Source organism: Nomascus leucogenys, chromosome 17 (genome assembly GCF_006542625.1).
Source record: "Nomascus leucogenys isolate Asia chromosome 17, Asia_NLE_v1, whole genome shotgun sequence".
In the NCBI taxonomy this organism is placed as follows: Eukaryota; Metazoa; Chordata; class Mammalia; order Primates; family Hylobatidae; genus Nomascus; species Nomascus leucogenys.
In genome coordinates this window covers 91791405-91810830 of record NC_044397.1, presented here as the reverse complement: position 1 = coordinate 91810830, position 19426 = coordinate 91791405, and the positions used below count along the sequence as shown (strand labels likewise).

Genomic DNA, 19426 nt, shown 5'->3' with positions numbered 1-19426 from the left:
AGCATTTTGGGAGGCCAAGGCAGGTAGATCACTTGAGGTCAAGAGTTCGAGACCAGCCTGGCCAACATGGCAAAACCCTGTCTCTACTAGAAATACAAAAATTAGCTGGGTGTGTTGGCACAAGCCTCTAATCCCAGCTACTCAAGAGGATGAGGCAGGAGAACACCTTGAACCCAGGAGGCAGAGGTTGCAGTGAGCCAAGATTGCACCCAGCCTGGGTCACGGAGTGAGACTTTGAATCCAAAAAAAAAAAAGATAGTGGCTTAGCCAATGCCTGGGCAGGTGTTCCCATCTGATACTGGCTTTCATCATCAGAGAATGGGGGTTGATGCAGATGTAGCTAACATGGAAACACCTTATTCTGAACAGTTTTTAGGACAGGGCTCAGCAATTTTTTTTTCTTTTTTTTGAGATGGAGTCTTGCTCTGTTGCCCAGGCTGGAGTGCAGTGGTACGATCTCAGCTCACTATAACCTCTGCCTTCAGGGTTCGAGCAATTCTTCTGCCTCAGCCTCCTGAGTAGCTGGGATTACATGTGCCCACCATCACGCCCAGCTAATTTTTGTATTTTTAGTAGAGATGGGGTTTCACCATGTTGGCCAGGCTGGTCTCAAACTCCTGGCCTCTAGCAATCCACCTGCCTCAGCCTCCCAAAGTGCTGGGATTACAGGTATGAGCCACTGCACCGGGCCACGGCTCAGCAATTTTAGGTACAGAGAGTCCTGAGTTCCTCCTGACCCACCCTTCAGGTTCAACAATTCGCAACACGTATATTCCATTTTGTTTTATTTTTCTCCCTCAATACTCTTCCCATTATTTCTTTTCTTTTCCTTTTTTTTTTTTTTTTTTTTTGAGACAGAGTTTCGCTCTTGTTTCCCAGACTGGAATGCAATCTTGGCTCACCACAACCTCTGCCTCCCGGGTTCAAGCGATTCTCCTGCCTCTGCCTCCTGAGTAGCTGGGATTACAGGCATGTGCCACTACGTCCAGCTAATTTTGTATTTTTAGTAGAGACAGGGTTTCTCGACGTTGGTCAGGCTGGTCTCGAACTCCTGACTTCAGGTGATCCGCCCGCCTCGGGCTCCCAAAGTGCTGGGATTACAGGCGTGAGCCACAGTGGCCAGCCTCTTCCTGTTATTTCAATGCAAATCCTATACCATTTCTTCTGTAAATATGCTTGGCAGTTGTTTGTAACTGATAAAGACTGTTTATTGATTTATTATAATTATTTTTGAGACAGGGTCTGGCTATCAAGGCCAGAGTACAGTGGTGCTATCATAGCTCACTGCAGCCTCAAAGTCCTGGGCTCCAGTGATCCTCCTGCCTCAATCTCTGGTGTAGCTGGCACAAAAGGTATGTGCCTCCATGGCCAGCTAACTTAAAAAAAATTTGGGGGGTGGGGCGCGGTGGCTCACACCTGTAATCCCAGCACTTTGGGAGGCCGAGGTGGGCGGATCACGAGGTCAGGAGATCGAGACCACGGTGAAACCCCGTCTCTACTAAAAATACAAAAAATGAGCCAGGCGTGGTGGTGGGCGCCTGTAGTCCCAGCTACTCAGAGAGGCTGAGGCAGGAGAATGGCGTGAACCCGGGAGGCGGAGCTTGCAGTGAGCCGAGATCGCACCACTGCACTCCAGCCTGGGTGGCAGAGCGAGACTCCGTCTCAAAAACAAAACAAAACAAAACAAAAAACAAGAAAAACAATTTGGTATTTCATCCATCATGGACTCTTTTGCATTGATTTTTTTATGTTTAAAGTGTTGGACTAGCCAGGTGTGGTGACTCACGCCTGTAATCCCAGCACGGTGGGAGGCCCAGCCAGGAGGATCATTTAAGCCCAGACAATCGAGACCACCCTGGACAACATAATGAGATCCTCGTCTCTACAAAAATAAAAAAAAAATAATAAATTGCACTAAAATACTTGATTACTGAAGTTTGAAATCCACTTTTACAGGCACTAAGCCACTTGGCTCCAAAGCCAAGGAGCGCTTTGGAGAAGGAGAGGTCCCAACTGGTGCAGATCCAAGGTTTCCCATGGGTGGGGAGGCAGGATGGTGGGGGGGGGCGCCTGCAAAGAGGTGAGGACTGCACGATCTCCGAGAAATTTGGGAGCAGGGGTCCCGCTTTTCTCCGCCGGGCGCCCCCAGCCAACTGGTTGCCGAGCCCACGCCCCATCTGCACACCAGGACCCGGATGTGCAGCGCGCGGGGTGTCTGGGCCCGTGGAGCGTGCACCGCGCTGCGCTGCAAGGCGCCTCACTGTACGCACTGGCGGCCGTTGCAGCGGAGCAACCATCCCCTGCCCGACGCCGCCGGGAGTCTGGAGACGCACCTGGCGGCCGTCGCGCGCAGGAAGCCACGGCACCTAGCTGCATTGTTGTCGCTGCCACCGCCCCCTCTCGCCTTCCCTCCCTAGAGGCAACCCACTACCAGTCCCCACCTGCGCAGGGCTAGTACCACTTTAAGGAGTCAGACGCCGCCAGGGGTGGGCGTGGTCGCCGCGAGCGAGAGGAGAAGGGAGGGGGAGGGGCAGGTGTAGGGCGGACCTGATTGGCCGGAGGCCCGGGCGGTGGCCGCGCGCGCCTGCGCAGGAGGCAGCAGCGCGCACCGGCGGCGGGAGGAGCGCGCGCGGGTGCTAATTGGCCCGGGCGGCGGCCCCGCCCGCGAGTGGTGAGCGGTCACGTGACGCGACGGCTGGGGGCTCCCGGCGCGGGGGACGCTGGTGGCCAAGATGGCGGCGGAGCTGGTGGAGGCCAAAGTGAGTGAGCAGTGGCGGCGCCGGCCGGGGCAAGTGGGCGAGAGGGCGGGGGCCGGGCCGGGGGTCGAGGTCTGCGCCTTCTGTCCGGGGCTCCACAGCGCGGCCGGCCCGTGGCTCGCCGTCCCGGCCCCCAGACCCCGACCCCCGGTCTCAGGGTGAGGGCGGGGGGCGGGGAGGCCGGGGGCGGGGCCCTCCTGCCTCACCCGGGTCTTCGCCCCGGGGGTCGCTCCCCCGGCTTCAGGCAGGGTCCCCCCACCCAGCCCGAGCCCTCAGGGTCCCAGTCCCGGAGCGCCAGGCCAGGGCCGCGCCTCCCGGTTGAGGCACCGTCCCGCCGGGATGCGGGACGTGTTGAGCTTCTCGTTGCCGTCTTGATTCCGAGCCGGGGTCCTTGCTCTTTGGCCGGTGTGTGGCGGGGAGTGTCTGCGCCTCCCCTCCCGCAGGGCTCCCCGGACTGCTATCTGGGTCTCGTCCCCGCCCAACAGGCCAGGCTGGGGTTTGCGAGTCTCCTGCTCGGAAGGGTCCCCTGAGTCCCGGATAGTGTCCTGCCACCATCCAGGTGGAGGAGTCAGGGCCATGAGACCACTCCCAAGACACAGCACGTCCTCTTGGGGTCTGGAGTCCAGGCTCGGGCTTGAGCCCCTCTTAAGCTCCTGCATTGGTCCAAGAACCCCGCCCCCTTCCCGACACCGTCTCTCACACGCGGGAGTGGGCGCTGGGGGAAGGCTGGGCCCTCCTTTTCCCTCCCCATAGGATGGAGTCCTGACCACTCATCTTGGTCACAGACCTTCCTTACTGTCCTTTTTTTATCTTAAATCCGGGACTGTGCTTTGGTCCTACCTCGTTCCCCTCGGGACAGAATCTGAGGCTACTGATTCTGCTTCAGGGGGCTCTAAACCTCACCTGTGCAGCATCAGATACTGTCCTCAAACCTTGGCTGCTTCTATTTTCTGCTCTTGAGCGAGTCTACTTCTTAGGTCATACACCCACTCTCCCTACACAGCCCCCAGAACTTTTATGCACCCCAACTTTGGTTTCTTTAAGGTCCCCTCTCTTTCTGCCTATTCTCTTTTGTTGATCGCTGGAGGGTCCCCACTGGGTCCAAGGCTGGCCTCTTTAGAATAACTTTTGCTGCTGCTCTATTATACGCTAGGTCCTGTCCAGGTCCCATGTCCCATAGATACCATCTCCTAGCTTGGAACCCCTTTTAGTTATCCTGGGATTGAGCTCAGAGTAGCCCCATTCCAGGGGATGTACCTTCTTGTAGGTGCCTACCTAGAGCTGAGGGTCTAAAACCCTTAGAAGTGCCCGCAAGGCCATGGCTTCCGGGGAGGTTAGGGGACCTCTCCCTCCCCCATCCCCCTTCACATCTTCCCTCCCCACGGTCCTGACCTGTACATATTTTCTTCTCCGTCCTCTCATATTACCCACTGGGACCTGAAAACACAGCGCTCAGGGCTCTGTGATTATAGCATATACCTCTCTTCGCCTCCCAACCCTACACCCCTGCACACACTTCTCCCGCTCTCTAGAGTTTTGAAAAGTGGAGACTCGCCCTGGAGATATGGAGGCCTGAACTCTGTAAACCCAAAGTGGCAGGCTCTGGGCTTGACGTGTCCTGGAGTCCTGAAATGTAACCTCCCGTTTCGGGGCTTGGAGCTGTGACCCTGGACCCCACCCCCACCCTGGCTGAGGGCAGGGTCTGCGCTCTTTTGTACCATCCAGGCCTTGAAATATGATCTGATGAACTTTCCTTGACCCTCTGGTGGCTGGGCCCCCCCACCCCAATTAAATCAAGTTGACCCTTCTTTCAGGTTCTCTAAACCGTGAGCCTCCATTCAAGGGGGCCCGGACCCTGGGGAGCCTTCTTTCTCCTTGAGTCCGTTGCTACCCCTCCAAGTACCTTAAATGTCATTGAAACATCCCCTTCTTTACAGGGGCCTTCCCCAGCCTGTCATATTCATGGCTGCAGATTCCGTCTTTTGGGGTGCATCACAGACTGCTCAGAGGGGTGAATGTTGGGGGGCTTGTTGGTGAACTTTGAAATCTGAGACTCTCAGCTTGAGGCCTGGAGGCGGGTTTGGGGCAGGGATGTCTGTGAGCTCCCTGAAATAGTCCACAGCGTTTTGCACAGATCTCCGCTTTCCTGGAGAGAGGCGCCTTCCTGAGCTACCCCCGGTGCTCCGAGGGGCCTGTGCTGGAGGAAAGGTTCAGCGCAGCTGCTGTGTCTCGGCTGATGTCTCCCCACGCAACTTCCAGGCAAGCCTGGAGTTGAAACTCTGGAAGCTGCCGGGGCCTGGCGCTGTTTATAAACACAGCTCTGACGTCAAGCAGGTCAGCTTGAAGCCAGGGCAGGAAGTGATCTTGGGGCATTTAGGGCTTCTTCCTGAATGCTTGTCGTCCCCCCCCCCCCCCCCCCCGCACTCTCTCCAGTGTCAAGGGCAGGCTCCTCCTAGGTGGCAGCTGCCGGGAAATCTGAGTCGTGAACATATGGCTGCCTAAGGGGTGTGCTCCAGGAAGCGGGAGCTGCGGCTCCACTGTCCAGCCTGGGTGGGGCAGGGGCTCCCGGGGTGCGAGGATGTCAGCAGGTTCCCGAGCCCACCTGCCTTCAGCCAGGCTGCCAGTGTGAAGTGTCCACATGACATCGTCTCTCCCTGCTAAGGCCTTGGGCCGCTTCCAGAAGAAGCATCTTGTCCGCAAGTGTTTTTGTTTTCTGCACAAGGTAGGAAGTCAGGCCAAGGGACATGAGGCATTTTTGTTTTCAAAGCATCCCCTGACTCTCAGGCCCAGCAGACCACGCAGGTCCCCATAGCCAGTGTGCTGGTGAGTGAGGGTCCCCGGGCAGTGGACGGGAACACCCTTGGGAGCCCAGGGGCCGAGGGGTGGATGCCAGTCCCATGCATGTACTAGGGAGGCTCTGGGCCAGCCGCTTCCCTCTGTGAGCCTCAGTTTCCTTACCTACACAATGAGTGTGGTCATTGTGAAAGTAGTGACACAGGCCTTGCTGGTGGCTGGTAGGGAGCAGATGCTGGCATCCGATTCTTTACAGTCACGGGCCGCGCGGCCCTGACATGGGAAGAGGCTTCTCCCGAGGCTCTTCGGGCAGGGCTGGGCTGCCTGCACCTGCGTCCCTGTCGTTTTGAGCCTGGACAGCCTCTCCATCTCCAACAGGACCCTGGCCCAATACAGCTGGAAGAAATCAGAGCTGACAGATGAGGACCTGACAGCGGGCCCGGCTGCTGCAGCCCTTGCCGCTGAAATGTGCGGCTAGGCTCTTGGCCTCACCCTGGGGCAGCCGGGAGCCGGAAACCCCAGCGCCTCCTGGCACGGAGGCTGCAGTTTACACACCCCAGTGGGACTGCCTCTGGCTTCGACCCTCAGGGTCTTTCGACTGGAGTTTGAATGGTTTATTGGTTTCTTCGGGTACCTGCCAGCTTTCCTTACCACCCTTGACGCTTGAGCTTTTTTCCCATTCCTGCTGGAAGCTGCTGTTTCCCACCACATCTCATTCATCCCAGGCCAGCTTCAGGGCTGAGGGTGGGTGGCCCCGAAACCCTGCCAGCCCATCCCTCGAGGACACCTGGCTTCTGCAGCCTGTTGAGGAGCCTTCCTTCCCCTTCAGGGTCCTACCCCTTATGGAGGGCAGGCCACCGCCAGGCTACCCCACATCAAACACCAGGGTCAGCCGGTCTGCTGTTTGGTTTGATTTCGCCGGAGAGGCCCAGCCAGGCGATGAGGGCCAGGTCCTGCCAAGCCTCATTCGTCGCTTTGACCCAGGTCCCACAACAGCCCCTGTGGCTGCTACCTTCCCCTTGGACCGGTCCCCCAGGGACTCAGGGCGATGTGTGGTTGTCATGAACTATGGGTGTTTAGCACCACACAGTGCCCAGGACGGCCCCAGTGTCCACAGGGCCGAGGGGGAGAAACCCTGCCTGGGATGATCGGCACATGTTTCGGAGGCCCTGTGTTGACATCCAGAGGGTAGTGTGGCAGCAAGAACCACCCCTAGCTTCAGAGCCAGGCCTGGGTTTGAATCCTGCCACTGCCACCTCTGAGCCGACAGTTCCTCATTTGTGACAGAGCTCACACACCAGCCTAGCAGGGGTGTTTTAAGGATCAGAGTTAAATATATAATCACATAACCGGCTCGGTTCCCGGCAGGTGATTAGTACTAAGTAAACTGTGGCTACTGTTGGCGAGACCGAAGGGAAAACTTATCTGTGGCTGACATGGGTTGAGCGCCTGCCCAGCCAGTGCTTTATGTCGTTATCCTCCCGACGAAGAGACTGAGGGTCAGAGAGGCACTTGGTGTTTGCCGGCAAGGCACTGGCAGAGGCTGTTTACAAGTAAAGCACAATTGCCAGTTCCTGCCCTGGGGATGCTTTTCAGGCTGAAGACAGGGAAAGAGAACCTAAAATAGAAGGGGGGGCCTAGTCAGAGGCGCTTTTGCTGCGTTGGCGATGCTGGGGAAAGTTTGATGAGGAGGAGGGAGGGGGCAGGGCTTTGCTGGGAGGGGGCACCATAGGGGCAGGGCAATCCACCAGCCCCAGCCAAGGCTGGCGCTTCCTGGCGAGTGGGTGTCTTTCACGGCCCCCACATTGGGGCCTGGCCTCCGTGGAGTCGCCTGCCTCGCAGCTCTGTGCTCTGAGTGTGTGTATGCTTGCTCCTCCTCAGAACATGGTGATGAGTTTTCGAGTCTCCGACCTTCAGATGCTCCTGGGTTTTGTGGGCCGGAGTAAGAGCGGACTGAAGCACGAGCTCGTCACCAGGGCCCTCCAGCTGGTGCAGTTTGACTGTAGCCCGGAGCTGTTCAAGAAGATCAAGGAGCTGTACGAGACCCGCTACGCCAAGAAGAACTCGGAGCCTGCCCCACAGCCGCACCGGCCCCTGGACCCCCTGACCATGCACTCCACCTACGACCGGGCCGGCGCCGTGCCCAGGACTCCGCTGGCAGGCCCCAATATTGACTACCCTGTGCTGTACGGAAAGTACTTAAATGGACTGGGACGGTTGCCCGCCAAGACCCTCAAGCCAGAAGTCCGCCTGGTGAAGCTGCCGTTCTTTAATATGCTGGACGAGCTGCTGAAGCCCACCGAATTAGGTGAGTGGCCACCCCGGGGAGGCTGCGACTGGAGGCTTCACTTAGGCCCCGTCGCCCAGCCCAGCCCAGCCCAGCCATGCAGCCGACTTCGAGTGATGTTCTCTGTGGCGCAGCCAGGGCGGGGAGCCACAGTGGCCAGGGGTGTCCTTCCTCGGAAGCAAAGGGACCATCTTTGATATTGGTCACCCCTTGCTGTGTTACAAGTTACCCCGAAATGGAGCCACTGGAAGCAGTGGGCATCTGTTAGCTTTCAGGAACCTGTGAGCTGCGTTGCGGGGCGTTGGGGCTCGGGGGCTCTCATGAGGCTCAGTCAGGCTGGAGCCACCTCATCTGGAGGCTCGACCAGGGCTGGAGCAGACACATCCTTGTGTGGTGGCTGGCAGGCCTCAGCTTCTCGCCGGCTTTTGGCCACAGTCCCCAGGTCCTCACGGTGCGGACTCCTGCACGGGTTGCCTGGGCGTCCTCAGCCTGGTGGCTCCCTCTCCCTAGGGTAGCAAGTGTGCACCTCCAAGCTGGGAGCTGGAGCCCTTTTTATAACCCAATTTCGGACACACCTTGCCATCTTCCCCACAGAGTCCATTGCTCACACAGACTCTGTGGCGCATGCAGGGACCACACCAGGCCGTGACTGCCAGGGCCAGGGGTGACCAGGGCCACCTGGGAGCCTGATTTCCCTGCTTATTTCCCATGGAAAGGGGGCTGGCCAGTGGCATCCTTCCCCCAGGCTCTGGTTGCTCGCTGGCAGCCTGCAGGAGTGGCCTTGGTCAGCGGGCTGTGGTCACTGCCAGGCTGTGCGCACCAGGCATGCTGGGGGTTCAGGGCGATCCCAGGCAGGGGAGAGGTGCTGGGCTCCACGCTTCTCTCTTTCGTGTCTTTGTCTGCAAGCACTGACTGAGCAGGAACTGTGTGTCAGGACCTCGTAGCCCATGGCAGTGTGGACAGGCCCCTGGTGTCTCCCCAGCAGCCGTGACCGTTCAGGCTGCAGGTGGATATTGAGCCCAGTCTCTGCCTCAGCCATAGCACTGAGCTCAGGGCCAGGGAGGCCTGAGCAGCCCCAGCCCCCAGGGCAGAGAGAGTGTGTAGCCTCCGGGACTAGAACGTCCTGGGCCTTTTGCAGACCTGTGCCTTGAGGCGCTCAGATTTTACCAGGTCCTCTGTGTGCTTGGAGGTCTCACCGTCTCTTCTTCCTGCCTCCCCTCCCCTGCCCCCACTCTTTCCTTCGCACAGTAAACATCGGAGCGCTTGCTGGGTGGGTGCATGATGGGCACCAGGCGTGGGCACACAGCAGGGAACAGGACCAAGGCCACGAGGTTCAGAAGCCCTGTGCACGCCCCCTCCCACCCTGCTGACCCAGCAACCTGCCTGGCCCCTGCTGTGGCCTGAAGGCCCCTCTCTGGCACGCTTCAGTCCGCTGGGTGCCAGCTGGCCCTCTCTCCCCTGCCCCAGGAGGCAGCGTTGATGGCGGCGGCGGGGGACTGGCCGCCTTTCCCCTCCCACCTACAGCCCTGGGACTTAGTGAGGTTAGGCTGGAGGGGCTGTGCTTCCAGGTGAGGATGGAGGAAGTGGAGGAGGGAGGAAGGTGCTGTCAGTGGTTCCTGTGGCAGCCGAGGCTCCTCCCTCCAGCCTGAGGCTCCGCCTTCCAAGTGAGGCTCCGCCTCCACCTTTTTTCTCTTGCAGGAGGTGTCTAGCAGCAGCCTCCTGGGGAGCAGGTTGGCCCAGCGGCACCTGTCCTGGGAGACTCAGGGCCTTGGCCTGAGTTCCATCGGACTGACTTTCCCAGCCTTTGCTCTCTCATGAGGGAAGCCGTTCCCCCTGCCAGGTTCTTGGGCAGAGCTGGCTGTCTCTGAAGGTTGGGCCTTGGGAAGGACCTGCATCACAGGGAGGCTGGGCTTTCCCGGGAGCGGCAGGGCAGGCTTGGTCCAGGGTGGGGGACGGGGCTGACCAGCTTCCTTCCTGCACGGGGACCAGTAACTCCGTCCCACAATGCATCGCTATGCCCTGAGCCCCCAGGGACCCCGGTCACCTGATCTCCGGGAGAGCCTGCTCCCCTGTCTACACCAGTGTGACTGTGCTGGCGGCTCAGAACAAAGAGGCCAACCCCACCCTGCCTCTCCTTCCCACTGGCTCCCTCTCCATCTCAGGCCTCCAGGTGAACCTCCTTTCCTGGACTCCCATGCTCTTGGGGGACCCGCTGGGGGCCGCCTCAGTCTTCAGAGGTTTCCTGGAGCATACACCCTGGCCCCGAAGCAGTGGTCCCCATGGTTTTAGGACCTGAGATGCCATCCGCCCGCCCTGACCCTGGGCTGTGTCCCTCCCCAGGGTGCACTGTGTGGTGCTGGCCTTGCCCAGGGGCCACCTCAGGGGGACCCAGTTCCACCGGCTTCTCCCTCGCTCCCGCCTCTGGCTGTGACCCACCGTCCAGCGTGAGGCCCACCGCTCTGGTCTGTTTCCCCGGAATAGCCGCCGGCTGGCTGCAGGATGGAGACCGCGCCAGGCGGACAGGAGCCATAAATCACGCGGCGCGGAATGCTGGGCTGGGGGAGGGGGTGACAGAGCCGCAGAGCAGGCTGCAGGGGCCTCGGGCCATAGATGATCGGCTCCAGTGGGAGGTGCTGTGTGTGGGAACAGGGCTGGCGCCCAGAACAGTGCGAACGGCCCAAGGTCGCACAGCGGCCTGCCTTCCTCCTCCCGAGCCGACTGGGTCCTGCTCCTGAGCAGAGGCTCTGGCCTGGACCTCGTGCAGGCTGGGAACCCTGTCCTGCCTCTCAGCAAGGAAGCCTGCTCCACCCCTTCCCAGCCTGTGCCACCTGGGGAGTCCGGCTAGGGGGCCTGACCCTCCTGTCAGGGTACATGGGAAGAGAGGCTGTCAGGAGATGTGGGGCGGAAAGAAGGACACATGGTGGCCGGGCACAAAGCTGCTCCTCCAGGGCCTCGGCCCGCAGCGGGCACCCCGAGGAATCTGCCTGCCTGCCCGCCTGCTGTGCAGAGTGGAGCCCCTGTCACCACAGCTCCAGATGCCCCCAGAGGCAGATAGCCCTGGTACCAGCCAAGAGCTGCCGGTCTGGCATGTGCTGTGCTGTGGGTAGGCACGTGTGCTCTTCAGCCTCTGAAGCCCTTGGGCCAGCATTGCCCAGGCCACAGCAAGGTAGCATGGTCCCTGCTCAGGTGCAGTACAGAAGTGCCAGGTGATAAGCCTCATGGCAGACAGAGGGCTTTCAGGGGCAGCTGTCAGTAGCAGGAGCCATTTACTCTACATTTGTGAAGAGGTAGTAGTCAGGAAGGCTTCCTGGAGGCAGCAGCGTTCCAGTCCAGACCTGAGGGTGACTCTCAAGAAGCCAGGCAGAGAGGAGGGGGCAGGGGAGCGTATTCCAGGCAGAGGGTAGTGAGGGCAGAGGCCGATGGCCAGAGAGGGCTCATTCATGGGGCTGAATGGAGTCCATTGTGGCCAGAACGTGGTGCGCCCAGGAGGAGGGACACAGTAGCCTGGGCGCGGGCGGCAGAGGCTGGAACCTGAGAATGGTGGGCCCGGGGAAGGCTGGGGGCTGCCCTCCTTGCCCCAAGGGCTGCGGCGCCTCTGAGGTTCTGGTATGATTTTGGGGGTCAGTGAGGAAACAAGTGCAGGAGGCAAGTGGCTGTCTGCCTTCCACAGCCAGGCCTGCTGCCCGCCCAGGCCCACCATCTGTCTGTCTGCACACTGGGGGCCTGGATGGGCACGGGGCATCCTGTGTCGCTGTCTCGTGTGGGGTAGTCTGACCCACTCAGCCCGCTGGCACTTCCCATACCAGGAGGAACAGGAGGACTCCGCCAGCTCTGCCCCAGGTCCTGGCCTTCGGGTTGAGGAGGAGAGATGGACCCACCGCTACCAGATGGGAGGCTGCCGGCAGCCACCCCCATGTCCCACTGGTCCTTCTCCCATCCCCTGTGGCCCCCTGCCCTGCCCAGCCCAGCCCAGCTCCCCAACCTGCCCACTGGCCGCAGCCTCCTGCTCTGCTTCCTGCCCACTGGTCCCCCTCCCATGGCAGCCCGTGAATGTTCTCACTGATGGGTAGAGCGGTCAGCATCGCCTGTGTGCCTAGCCAGGGGCACCTGTTCCCCGCCCCTCCACGACAGTGCCCCGTGTGTCACTCATACCTGACTATGCTGCCTCTACTCTTGATCTGGGGTACCTGGGGTGGGGAATCAGTGCTGGTAGCTCTTAGCTGGACAGGGTGGGTCCAGGAGTTAGAGAACTTGTATGTGCTGGGGAGGGGTCAGCACATGGGCCAGCTGGAGGGGGAATCGTCCCATCCGATCAGCTTTTTTTTTTTTTTTTTGAGATGGAGTCTGACTGTTGCCCGTGCTGGAGTGCAGTGGTGCGATCTCGGCTTGCTACAGCCTCCTGTCTTCAAGCGATTCTCCTGCCGCAGCCTCCCAAGTAACTGAAATTACAGGCATGCACCACCCCACCCAGCTAATTTTTTGTATTTTTAGTAGAGACAAGGTTTCACCATCTTGGCCAGGCTAGTCTTGAACTCCTGACCTCAGGTGATCCACCCACCTTGGCCTCCCAAAGTGCTGGGGTTACAGGCATGAGCCACTGCGCCCAGTCTAATTTTTTGTATTTTTAATGGAGACGGGGTTTTGTCATGTTGACCAGGCTTGTCTTGAATTCCTAACGTCAAGTGATCCACCTACCTCGGCCTCCCAAAGTGCTGGGATTATAGGTGTGAGCCACCGGGCCCGGCCCCGATCAGTTTTTTTATAAACTCACTGTGTTTCATTTCTATTTAAACTTGTACAATTATGTGCTTGTCCTAGAAAACTGGAGTCAACAGCAGAGCAGTCCGGCCGGCGCCCTGCTGCCCGAGTGGGCCGCCTGGGTACACCGGGCCAGTGCTTGCCGCCTTCTCCCTTTGCATGTGTGATTGTAGGAACGTGTGGCTGTGTCCTGGCTGCTATTTTATAACCACCCCTCATACTGTGAGCATCTGCTCACAGCGTTAAATATTCATCGTCAGCAGCATCTCGTGAGGCTCCCTGGCAGCCTTGGGTGGAGCCAACGGCTGGGCCCTTCTTGTTGGGCTCTCGGATCGGGCCCAGGGGCTGCTTTGCATGCCCGGGCTGGAGGGCCTGGCTGAGCACTTCATCCCAGAACTGGCTCTGCCTGGCAGGGCCCCCGTGGTCACCTGATCTTGCACCTGGCCCCAAAGGTGCATCTGGTTCAGTGGTGCCTGTGCCTTGGTCCTGTGGCCCTTGGATGCTGGGCAGCCCACGAAACCATCTCCCCCTTGGGGAACTTCATGCTTCAGTGGTCCAACAAGAAGGAGCAGCAGAGTGATGTAGGGAAACTGAGTCGATCCTTGGGAAGAGAAGGTTTGGAGAAAAGTGAGGTGGGGGGGGGGGTTGCGGGTTTTAAATGAGGTGCTCAGCGAAGGCTTTCCTCCGGGTGACATTTGTGCAAAGACAAATATAGGGCCATGAGGCTGGACGGGGGAGGAAGGTTCCAGAAGAGGGAATGGCAGTTGCGGAGGCCCTGAGGCAGCATGGCTGGTGGGGCCCAAGCAGGAGGCCAGGGTGGTGGCCGTGTGTGCGCCAGGGTGGGTGTGGCCCTGAGCAGGGGTGCTGAGGGTCGGGGGTCTCCTGCGGAGCCAGCCCAGGGAGCGGGCTCTGGCTGCAGAGACCGGCAGAGCTGGGGGCAGGCATCTGCACCGGGTGGGATTTGAAAACAGAGCTGACAGGACTGGCTGAGGGAGTGGATGTTTGCAGGACAGCAGAGACAGGTGGATGCCACCTGGGTTTCTGGCCCCAAACAGCTGACCCCGAGAGCAGAAGGGCAGGTTTGAGGGAGACCCCACAGCCCTTTCCCCAGCGTAGGGGGGCCGGGTGTTTGGGGGGATCCGTGAGTGGCCCGGGGCCAGTGGCACAGCAGAGCAGTCAGAGCACAGGGCACCTTCCGGGCCCCCAGCAGAGAAGCACAGCCCGGTCTCCCCCAGAGGGAGGAGCCATCCCAGGGCAGGGACCCCAGAGTCTTGTTCTTCAATGACTGGGCCCTGTCTGCCCCGGGCATGGGCTGGCAACGATCCCTGGCCAGCGGGGTGGCTCCCTTGCTGCCTGCTGGGGACCGACCCTTCTCGCCTACCTCCTCCTGAGACACTGAGGGATGGGGTGTCCGTGTTTTCACCTCCAACCCAGCCTGGAAGCTCAAGGCCCAGCTCAGGTGTCGGCTCCTGTGAGGCCTCCCTGCCCCTGAACCATTGCTCTCCTGGCACTCAGGGCAGATCTGGGCGAGTCTGCAGGTGGCCTCTGTGCCCCCCTCCCAATTAGGCGGCCTTCCTCGGGCCCAGCTGGGACTCCACAGCCCATAACCTCTGCAGAGACTGGCTGTGCCCTCAGCATATAAGCGGGAACCAGCTGTGGCACTGTGGCCCTTGTGGCAGTGCCACTGCTGTGGTAGCCCCCTCTTCCTGAGGGCCAGCCACAGACCCGTCACTGGTCCCCGAAGAAACAGTTCAACATGGGCCGGACATGCAGGCTCAGGCCACAGAGGCCCTGGCAGGGCTGGGATCCGAGCCCACGCAGTCTGGGTTTTTTTTTTTTTTTTTGAGATGGAGTCTCGCTGTGTTGCCCAGGCTGGAGTGCAGTGGTGCAATCTCGGCTCACTGCAAGCTCCGCCTCCCAGGTTCACACCATTCTCCTGCCTCAGCCTCCCAAGTATCTGGGACCACAGGCGCCGCCCGCCACCATGCCCGGATAATTTTTTGTATTTTTAGTAGAGACAGGGTTTCACTGTGTTAGCCAGGATGGTCTCAATCTCCTGACCTCGTGATCCGCCTGCCTTAGCCTCCCAAAGTGCTGGGATTACAGGCGTGAGCCACTGCACCCAGTTTCTCGTGGGTTGTAATTCAGAGAGTTCCAAGACAGTGCTGGCAGTTGAGGTTCAATCCACGGCTCCGGTTCCTGTAAAGGCCCTGTCGTGGGTGCAGGCCACAGCACTGTGTGCACTGCCGTCCTGGGAGCACAGACACAGCCTATGAGGCTGATGAGCTCCAGCCTTCACCAGGGGCAGTTCGCTGTCCCTGTTCCAAAGGGCTTGCCCGTCATCTCGTCATCTCGTCTCCTGGCCACTCCAAGGCTGCCACTGTGGCCAGATTCTCGCTCCCCCACGCTCCTCTGATATTTTTTACACTTATAAACAAACAGGTGTTTACTCAGATGCTTTCCCTCCATTTTCATTACACAAGCGATAGCAGGACGTGCACGCTGCTCAGCGTTTTTGCTTCGTATCTAAATATATTTTTTAATGTAGAGACACAGTCTTGCTATGTTGCCCAGGCTGGTCTCGAACTTCTGAGCCCAAGCAATCCTCCCACCTCAGCCTCCTGAGTAGCGGGAATGACAGCTGCACACCAGCACACCTGGCTCAGGCTTATTTAAAAATTTTTTTTAGAGACAAGGTCTCACTATGTTACCCGGGCTGGTCTCCAACTCCTGTGCTAAAGCGATCCTCCTACTTTGGCCTCCTGAAGTGTTGGGATTACAGGCATGAGCCGCCGTGCCCGGCCTGTAAGTTTGTTTGAACACGTGTTTCCATTTATTGAGGGAAAATACTTTGGAGTGGGATTCCTGGGTGATAGGGTAGGTCTGTGCTTACCTTTATAAGGGCAGTTTCCCAGAGTGGTTGTACTGTCTTATAACCCCACCAGCAGAGAGTTTTCATTGCTATACACCTTCGCCATGTCTTAGAGTTGCCAGTCTTTTCATTTTAGCCATGCTAGTGGATGTGTAGAGAGGTATTTTATTTTATTTTATTTTATTTTATTTTTTTTGTATTTTTAGTAGAGATGGGGTTTCTCCATGTTGGTCAGGCTGGTCTCGAACTCCTGACCTCAGGTGATCCACCCGCCTCAGCCTCCCAAAGTGCTAGGATTACAGGCGTGAGCCACCGCGCCCGGCTGGTATTTTATTTTATTTTACCTCATTTCATATTATTGATAAGGAGCCTCACTCTGTCACCCAGGCTGGAGTGCAGTGATGCAATCTCAGCTCACTGCAACCTCCGCCTTCTGGGTTTAAGCGATTCTCCTCAGCCTCCCAAGTAGCTGGGATTACAGGCGTGTGTCACCATGCCTGGCTAATTTTTGTATTTTTAGTAGAGATGGGGTTACCATATTGTCTAGGCTGGTCTTGAACTCCTGACCTCAAGTGATCCACCTGCCTCACCTCCACAGTGCTGGGATTCCAGGCATGAGCTACTGCACCTGGCCTGGGTGTGTAGAGAGGATTTAAACCGGTCTTGGATTTCTACACAAATCGCAGGGGCCTGAAATACTGGCTGATATTTTGTGGAGGATTTAACATCTGTGTTCATGAGGGGTATTTATCGGTAATTTTCCTTCCGTGACGCTGAGTTGTGAGGTTTTGGTATCAGAGTTATGCTGGGCTTGTAAAATAAGAAGTATTCTTTCCTTCTCTGTTTTTTGAGTTTATGTGCAGTTTATGTGGTTTCTTTCCAAAATGTTTTATAGAATTCACCAATATGGACCTGCATTTTCTTTTTCTTTTTTTTTTTTTTTGAGATGGGGTCTGGTTCTGTTGCCCAGGCTGGAGTGCAGTGGTACGATCATGGCTCACTACAGCCTCCACTTCCTGGGTTCAAGCAATCTTCCTGCCTCAGCCTCCAAGGTAGCTGGGACTACAGGTGGTACGCGTCTCCACACCTGGCTAACTTAAAACTTTTTAGTAGAGACAAGGTCTCACTTTGTTGCCCAGGCTGGCCTCAAACTCCTGGGCTCAAGCGATCCGCCCACCTCAGCCCCCAAAGTGCTGGGATTACAGGCGTGAGCCACCACGCACAATCTGGACCTGCAGTTTTCAGAAAAGGTTTTAATTGTGGATCCAAATTCCTTAACAGGTAAAGAGCTTTTCAGACTTCTTGTATCTTTTGGTACCCGTCTTGGTAATTTGCATCTTTGGGAGAATTTGTCCATGTCACTAAGTTGTCAGATTCATTGGCATAAAGTTTCACGTTTTATTCCCGGATTGAACCGACAAGCTGTAGGGTCTGTACTATTGTTCTCCTTTCATTTCTGATATTGGTAGTTTGTGTTCTCACTGTCTTTTTGTTGTTCAGCTAGAGTTTTGTTTGTTTTTGTTTTTTTTTGGGGGGGGTTATTTTTGGAAACAGTCTCGCTCTGTCGCCCAGGCAGTGGTGTGACCTCCACTCACTGCAACCTCTGCCACCCAGCTTCAAACAATTCTCCTGCCTCAGCCTCCCGAGTAGCTGGGATTACAGGTGCCGGAACCACGCCTGGCTAATTTTTTTTTTTTTTTTGAGACACCACACCCTGCTGTTTTTCTTAAGAGATGCGGCAGCCAGGCGTGGTGGCTCATGCCTGTAATCCCAGCATTTTGGGAGGCTGAGGCAGGCAGATCACCTGAGGTTGGGAGTTCGAGAGCAGCCTGGCCAACATGGAGAAACCCTACCTCTACTAAAAATACAAAATTAGCTGGGCATGGTGGCTCATGCCTGTAATCCCAGACTACTTTGGGAGGCTGAGGCAGGAGGATCGCTTGAACCCGGGAGGCGGAGGTTGCGGTGAGCCGAGATCGTGCTATTTGCACTCCAGCCTGGGCACCAAGAGTGAAACAAACTCTCAAAAAAAAAAAAAAAAAATGGGGCTGGCTGGGCGCAGTGGCTCACGCCTGTAATCCCAGCATTTTGAGAGTTTGAGATGGGCGGATCACCTGAGGTCACAAGTTCGAAACCAGGCTGGCCAACATGGCAAAATCCCACCTGTACTAAAAATACAAAAATTAGCCGGGTGTGGTGGCTATTCGGGAGGCTAAGGCAGGAGAATCGCTTAAACCCGGGAGACGGAGGTTGCCGTGAGCCAAGATCGTGCCATTGCACTCCAGCCTGGGTGACAGGGTAAGACTCCATCTCTAAAACAAAACAAACAAACACCAATGTTTTCTGACTGCGCCTCTGCTTGTCAGTCCAGTTGTAAGTAAGAGGGTAGGGCCCAGGCTTACCGTGGCCTTCATCCCGTCAGTACCCCCGGCACCACCTCTGTCCAGGTGACGTGGCCACCCTGCAGGCACGAGGAGAGCAAGGGCCGGGTCCGGTTTGTGCTCAGGAGGGAGGAGGTATGGCAGTGTCCTGCAGGCCTGGCTGGGTGCAGCTCTCCCCCCCCAGGCAGCTCGGCACTTTTTGGTTTTCCTAAATAGACGCCTGCATCCTACAGGCTGCGAAGGTCACCCAGCTCTCTGAGTGGCCCTCAATAGGACACAGGCTGTGGTGAGCGGCCCCGAGAAGGGGACGGGCGGGAGTCCTCCCTCATCCTCCTTCCTGGGCGGCCCCCACCTCTGCCCCACATATCTGTCCAGCCAACTTCCCATTTCCTGTTTCCTGGTCTGAAGAGGCGCAGGCTGGGAAAAGCGACTGGGCTCGGGGGACCTGCCAGGGACCAGACATGCCCCTGACCCCGTGTTTGTCTTCAGTCCCACAGAACAACGAGAAGCTTCAGGAGAGCCCGTGCATCTTCGCATTGACGCCAAGACAGGTGGAGTTGATCCGGAACTCTAGGTGTGCGGCACCTCCCCGAGCCCAGCGCCGCGCCGCCCGCCCACCCACTTTGTCCTGGGCTCACTGCGGAGAGCCGGCAGCCACGTCCACTGCAGGGCTCGCTCGGGCTCAGTCCAGAACTGTGCTGCAAGGCAGTGGCCGGGTTTGCTTCCTTCCAGAAAACCCCATCCTGGGTCTCAGGTGCTGGGCTATGTGCCCACTGCCTGTGCCCTGCAGCCCGCTAGAGAGAGGCGGACTGACTGTCCCCTTTTAACACGGTCTTGCCCTCCTGGGCCCATCTGGGCGTTGCAGGGTGCGGAGTAGCATTCCTTGCCTCCACCCACTCCGTGCCAAGAACACGCCCCTGTTGTGACAACCACAGATGTCCCCAGACATTGTCCAGTGTCCCCTAGGGCAGGATAACCCGGGTGAGACCTCGCTGGGTGAGGGGATTCCACGTACCCCCAAGAGACTCTGCGTCCCATGTTCCTCTGCCCTGCTGAGGTCCCAGAAGGCTGCATACATTGAAATCCACACCCTGAATTGGAGGGGGAGAGAGGAGGTAAATCCCAGGAGCTGGGGGTCCCCGGTTTACACTGCCCGCCTTATCAGGAATTTATTCTGGTGTCCAGCATGAGCAGGAAGTTAAGTCAGGTGTTTCTTTTTGAGACTGAATGTAGCTCTTGTTGCCCAGGCTGGAGTGCAGTGGCACGATTTCGGCTTCCTGCAACCTCCATCTCCTGGATTCAAGCGATTCTCCTGCCTCAGCCTCCCAAGTAGCTGGGATTACAGACGCCCACTACCATGCCCGGCGAATCTTGTATTTTTAGTAGAGACAGGGTTTTGCCATGTTGGTCAGGCTGGTCTCGAACTTGTGACTCAGGTGATTCACCCACCTCAGCCTCCCAGAGTGCTGGGGTTACAGGCGTGAGCCACCGTGCCCGGTGGAAGTCAGGTTTTTTCCCAGTTACATAATGAACACAGGGTTTCCCCCTCCGCACCGTGGATAGTGAGGTGGGATGGTTC

At 57.9% G+C, this 19426-nt stretch overlaps 1 protein-coding gene across 1 annotated transcript in view; it reads left to right on the top strand.

Annotated features, from left to right (window-relative positions):
* The first annotated feature begins 2569 nt into the window (after nt 1–2569).
* The window catches only part of PIAS4 (protein inhibitor of activated STAT 4), a 32112-nt gene continuing 15255 nt past the window's right edge, over nt 2570–19426 (top strand). The window contains exons 1-3 of the mRNA XM_030796538.1: nt 2570–2759; nt 7431–7857; nt 18337–18421. Coding sequence (XP_030652398.1) covers nt 2733–2759; nt 7431–7857; nt 18337–18421 — 539 coding nt within the window. The 5' untranslated portion in view covers nt 2570–2732. The remainder of the gene's footprint in view (nt 2760–7430; nt 7858–18336; nt 18422–19426) is intronic.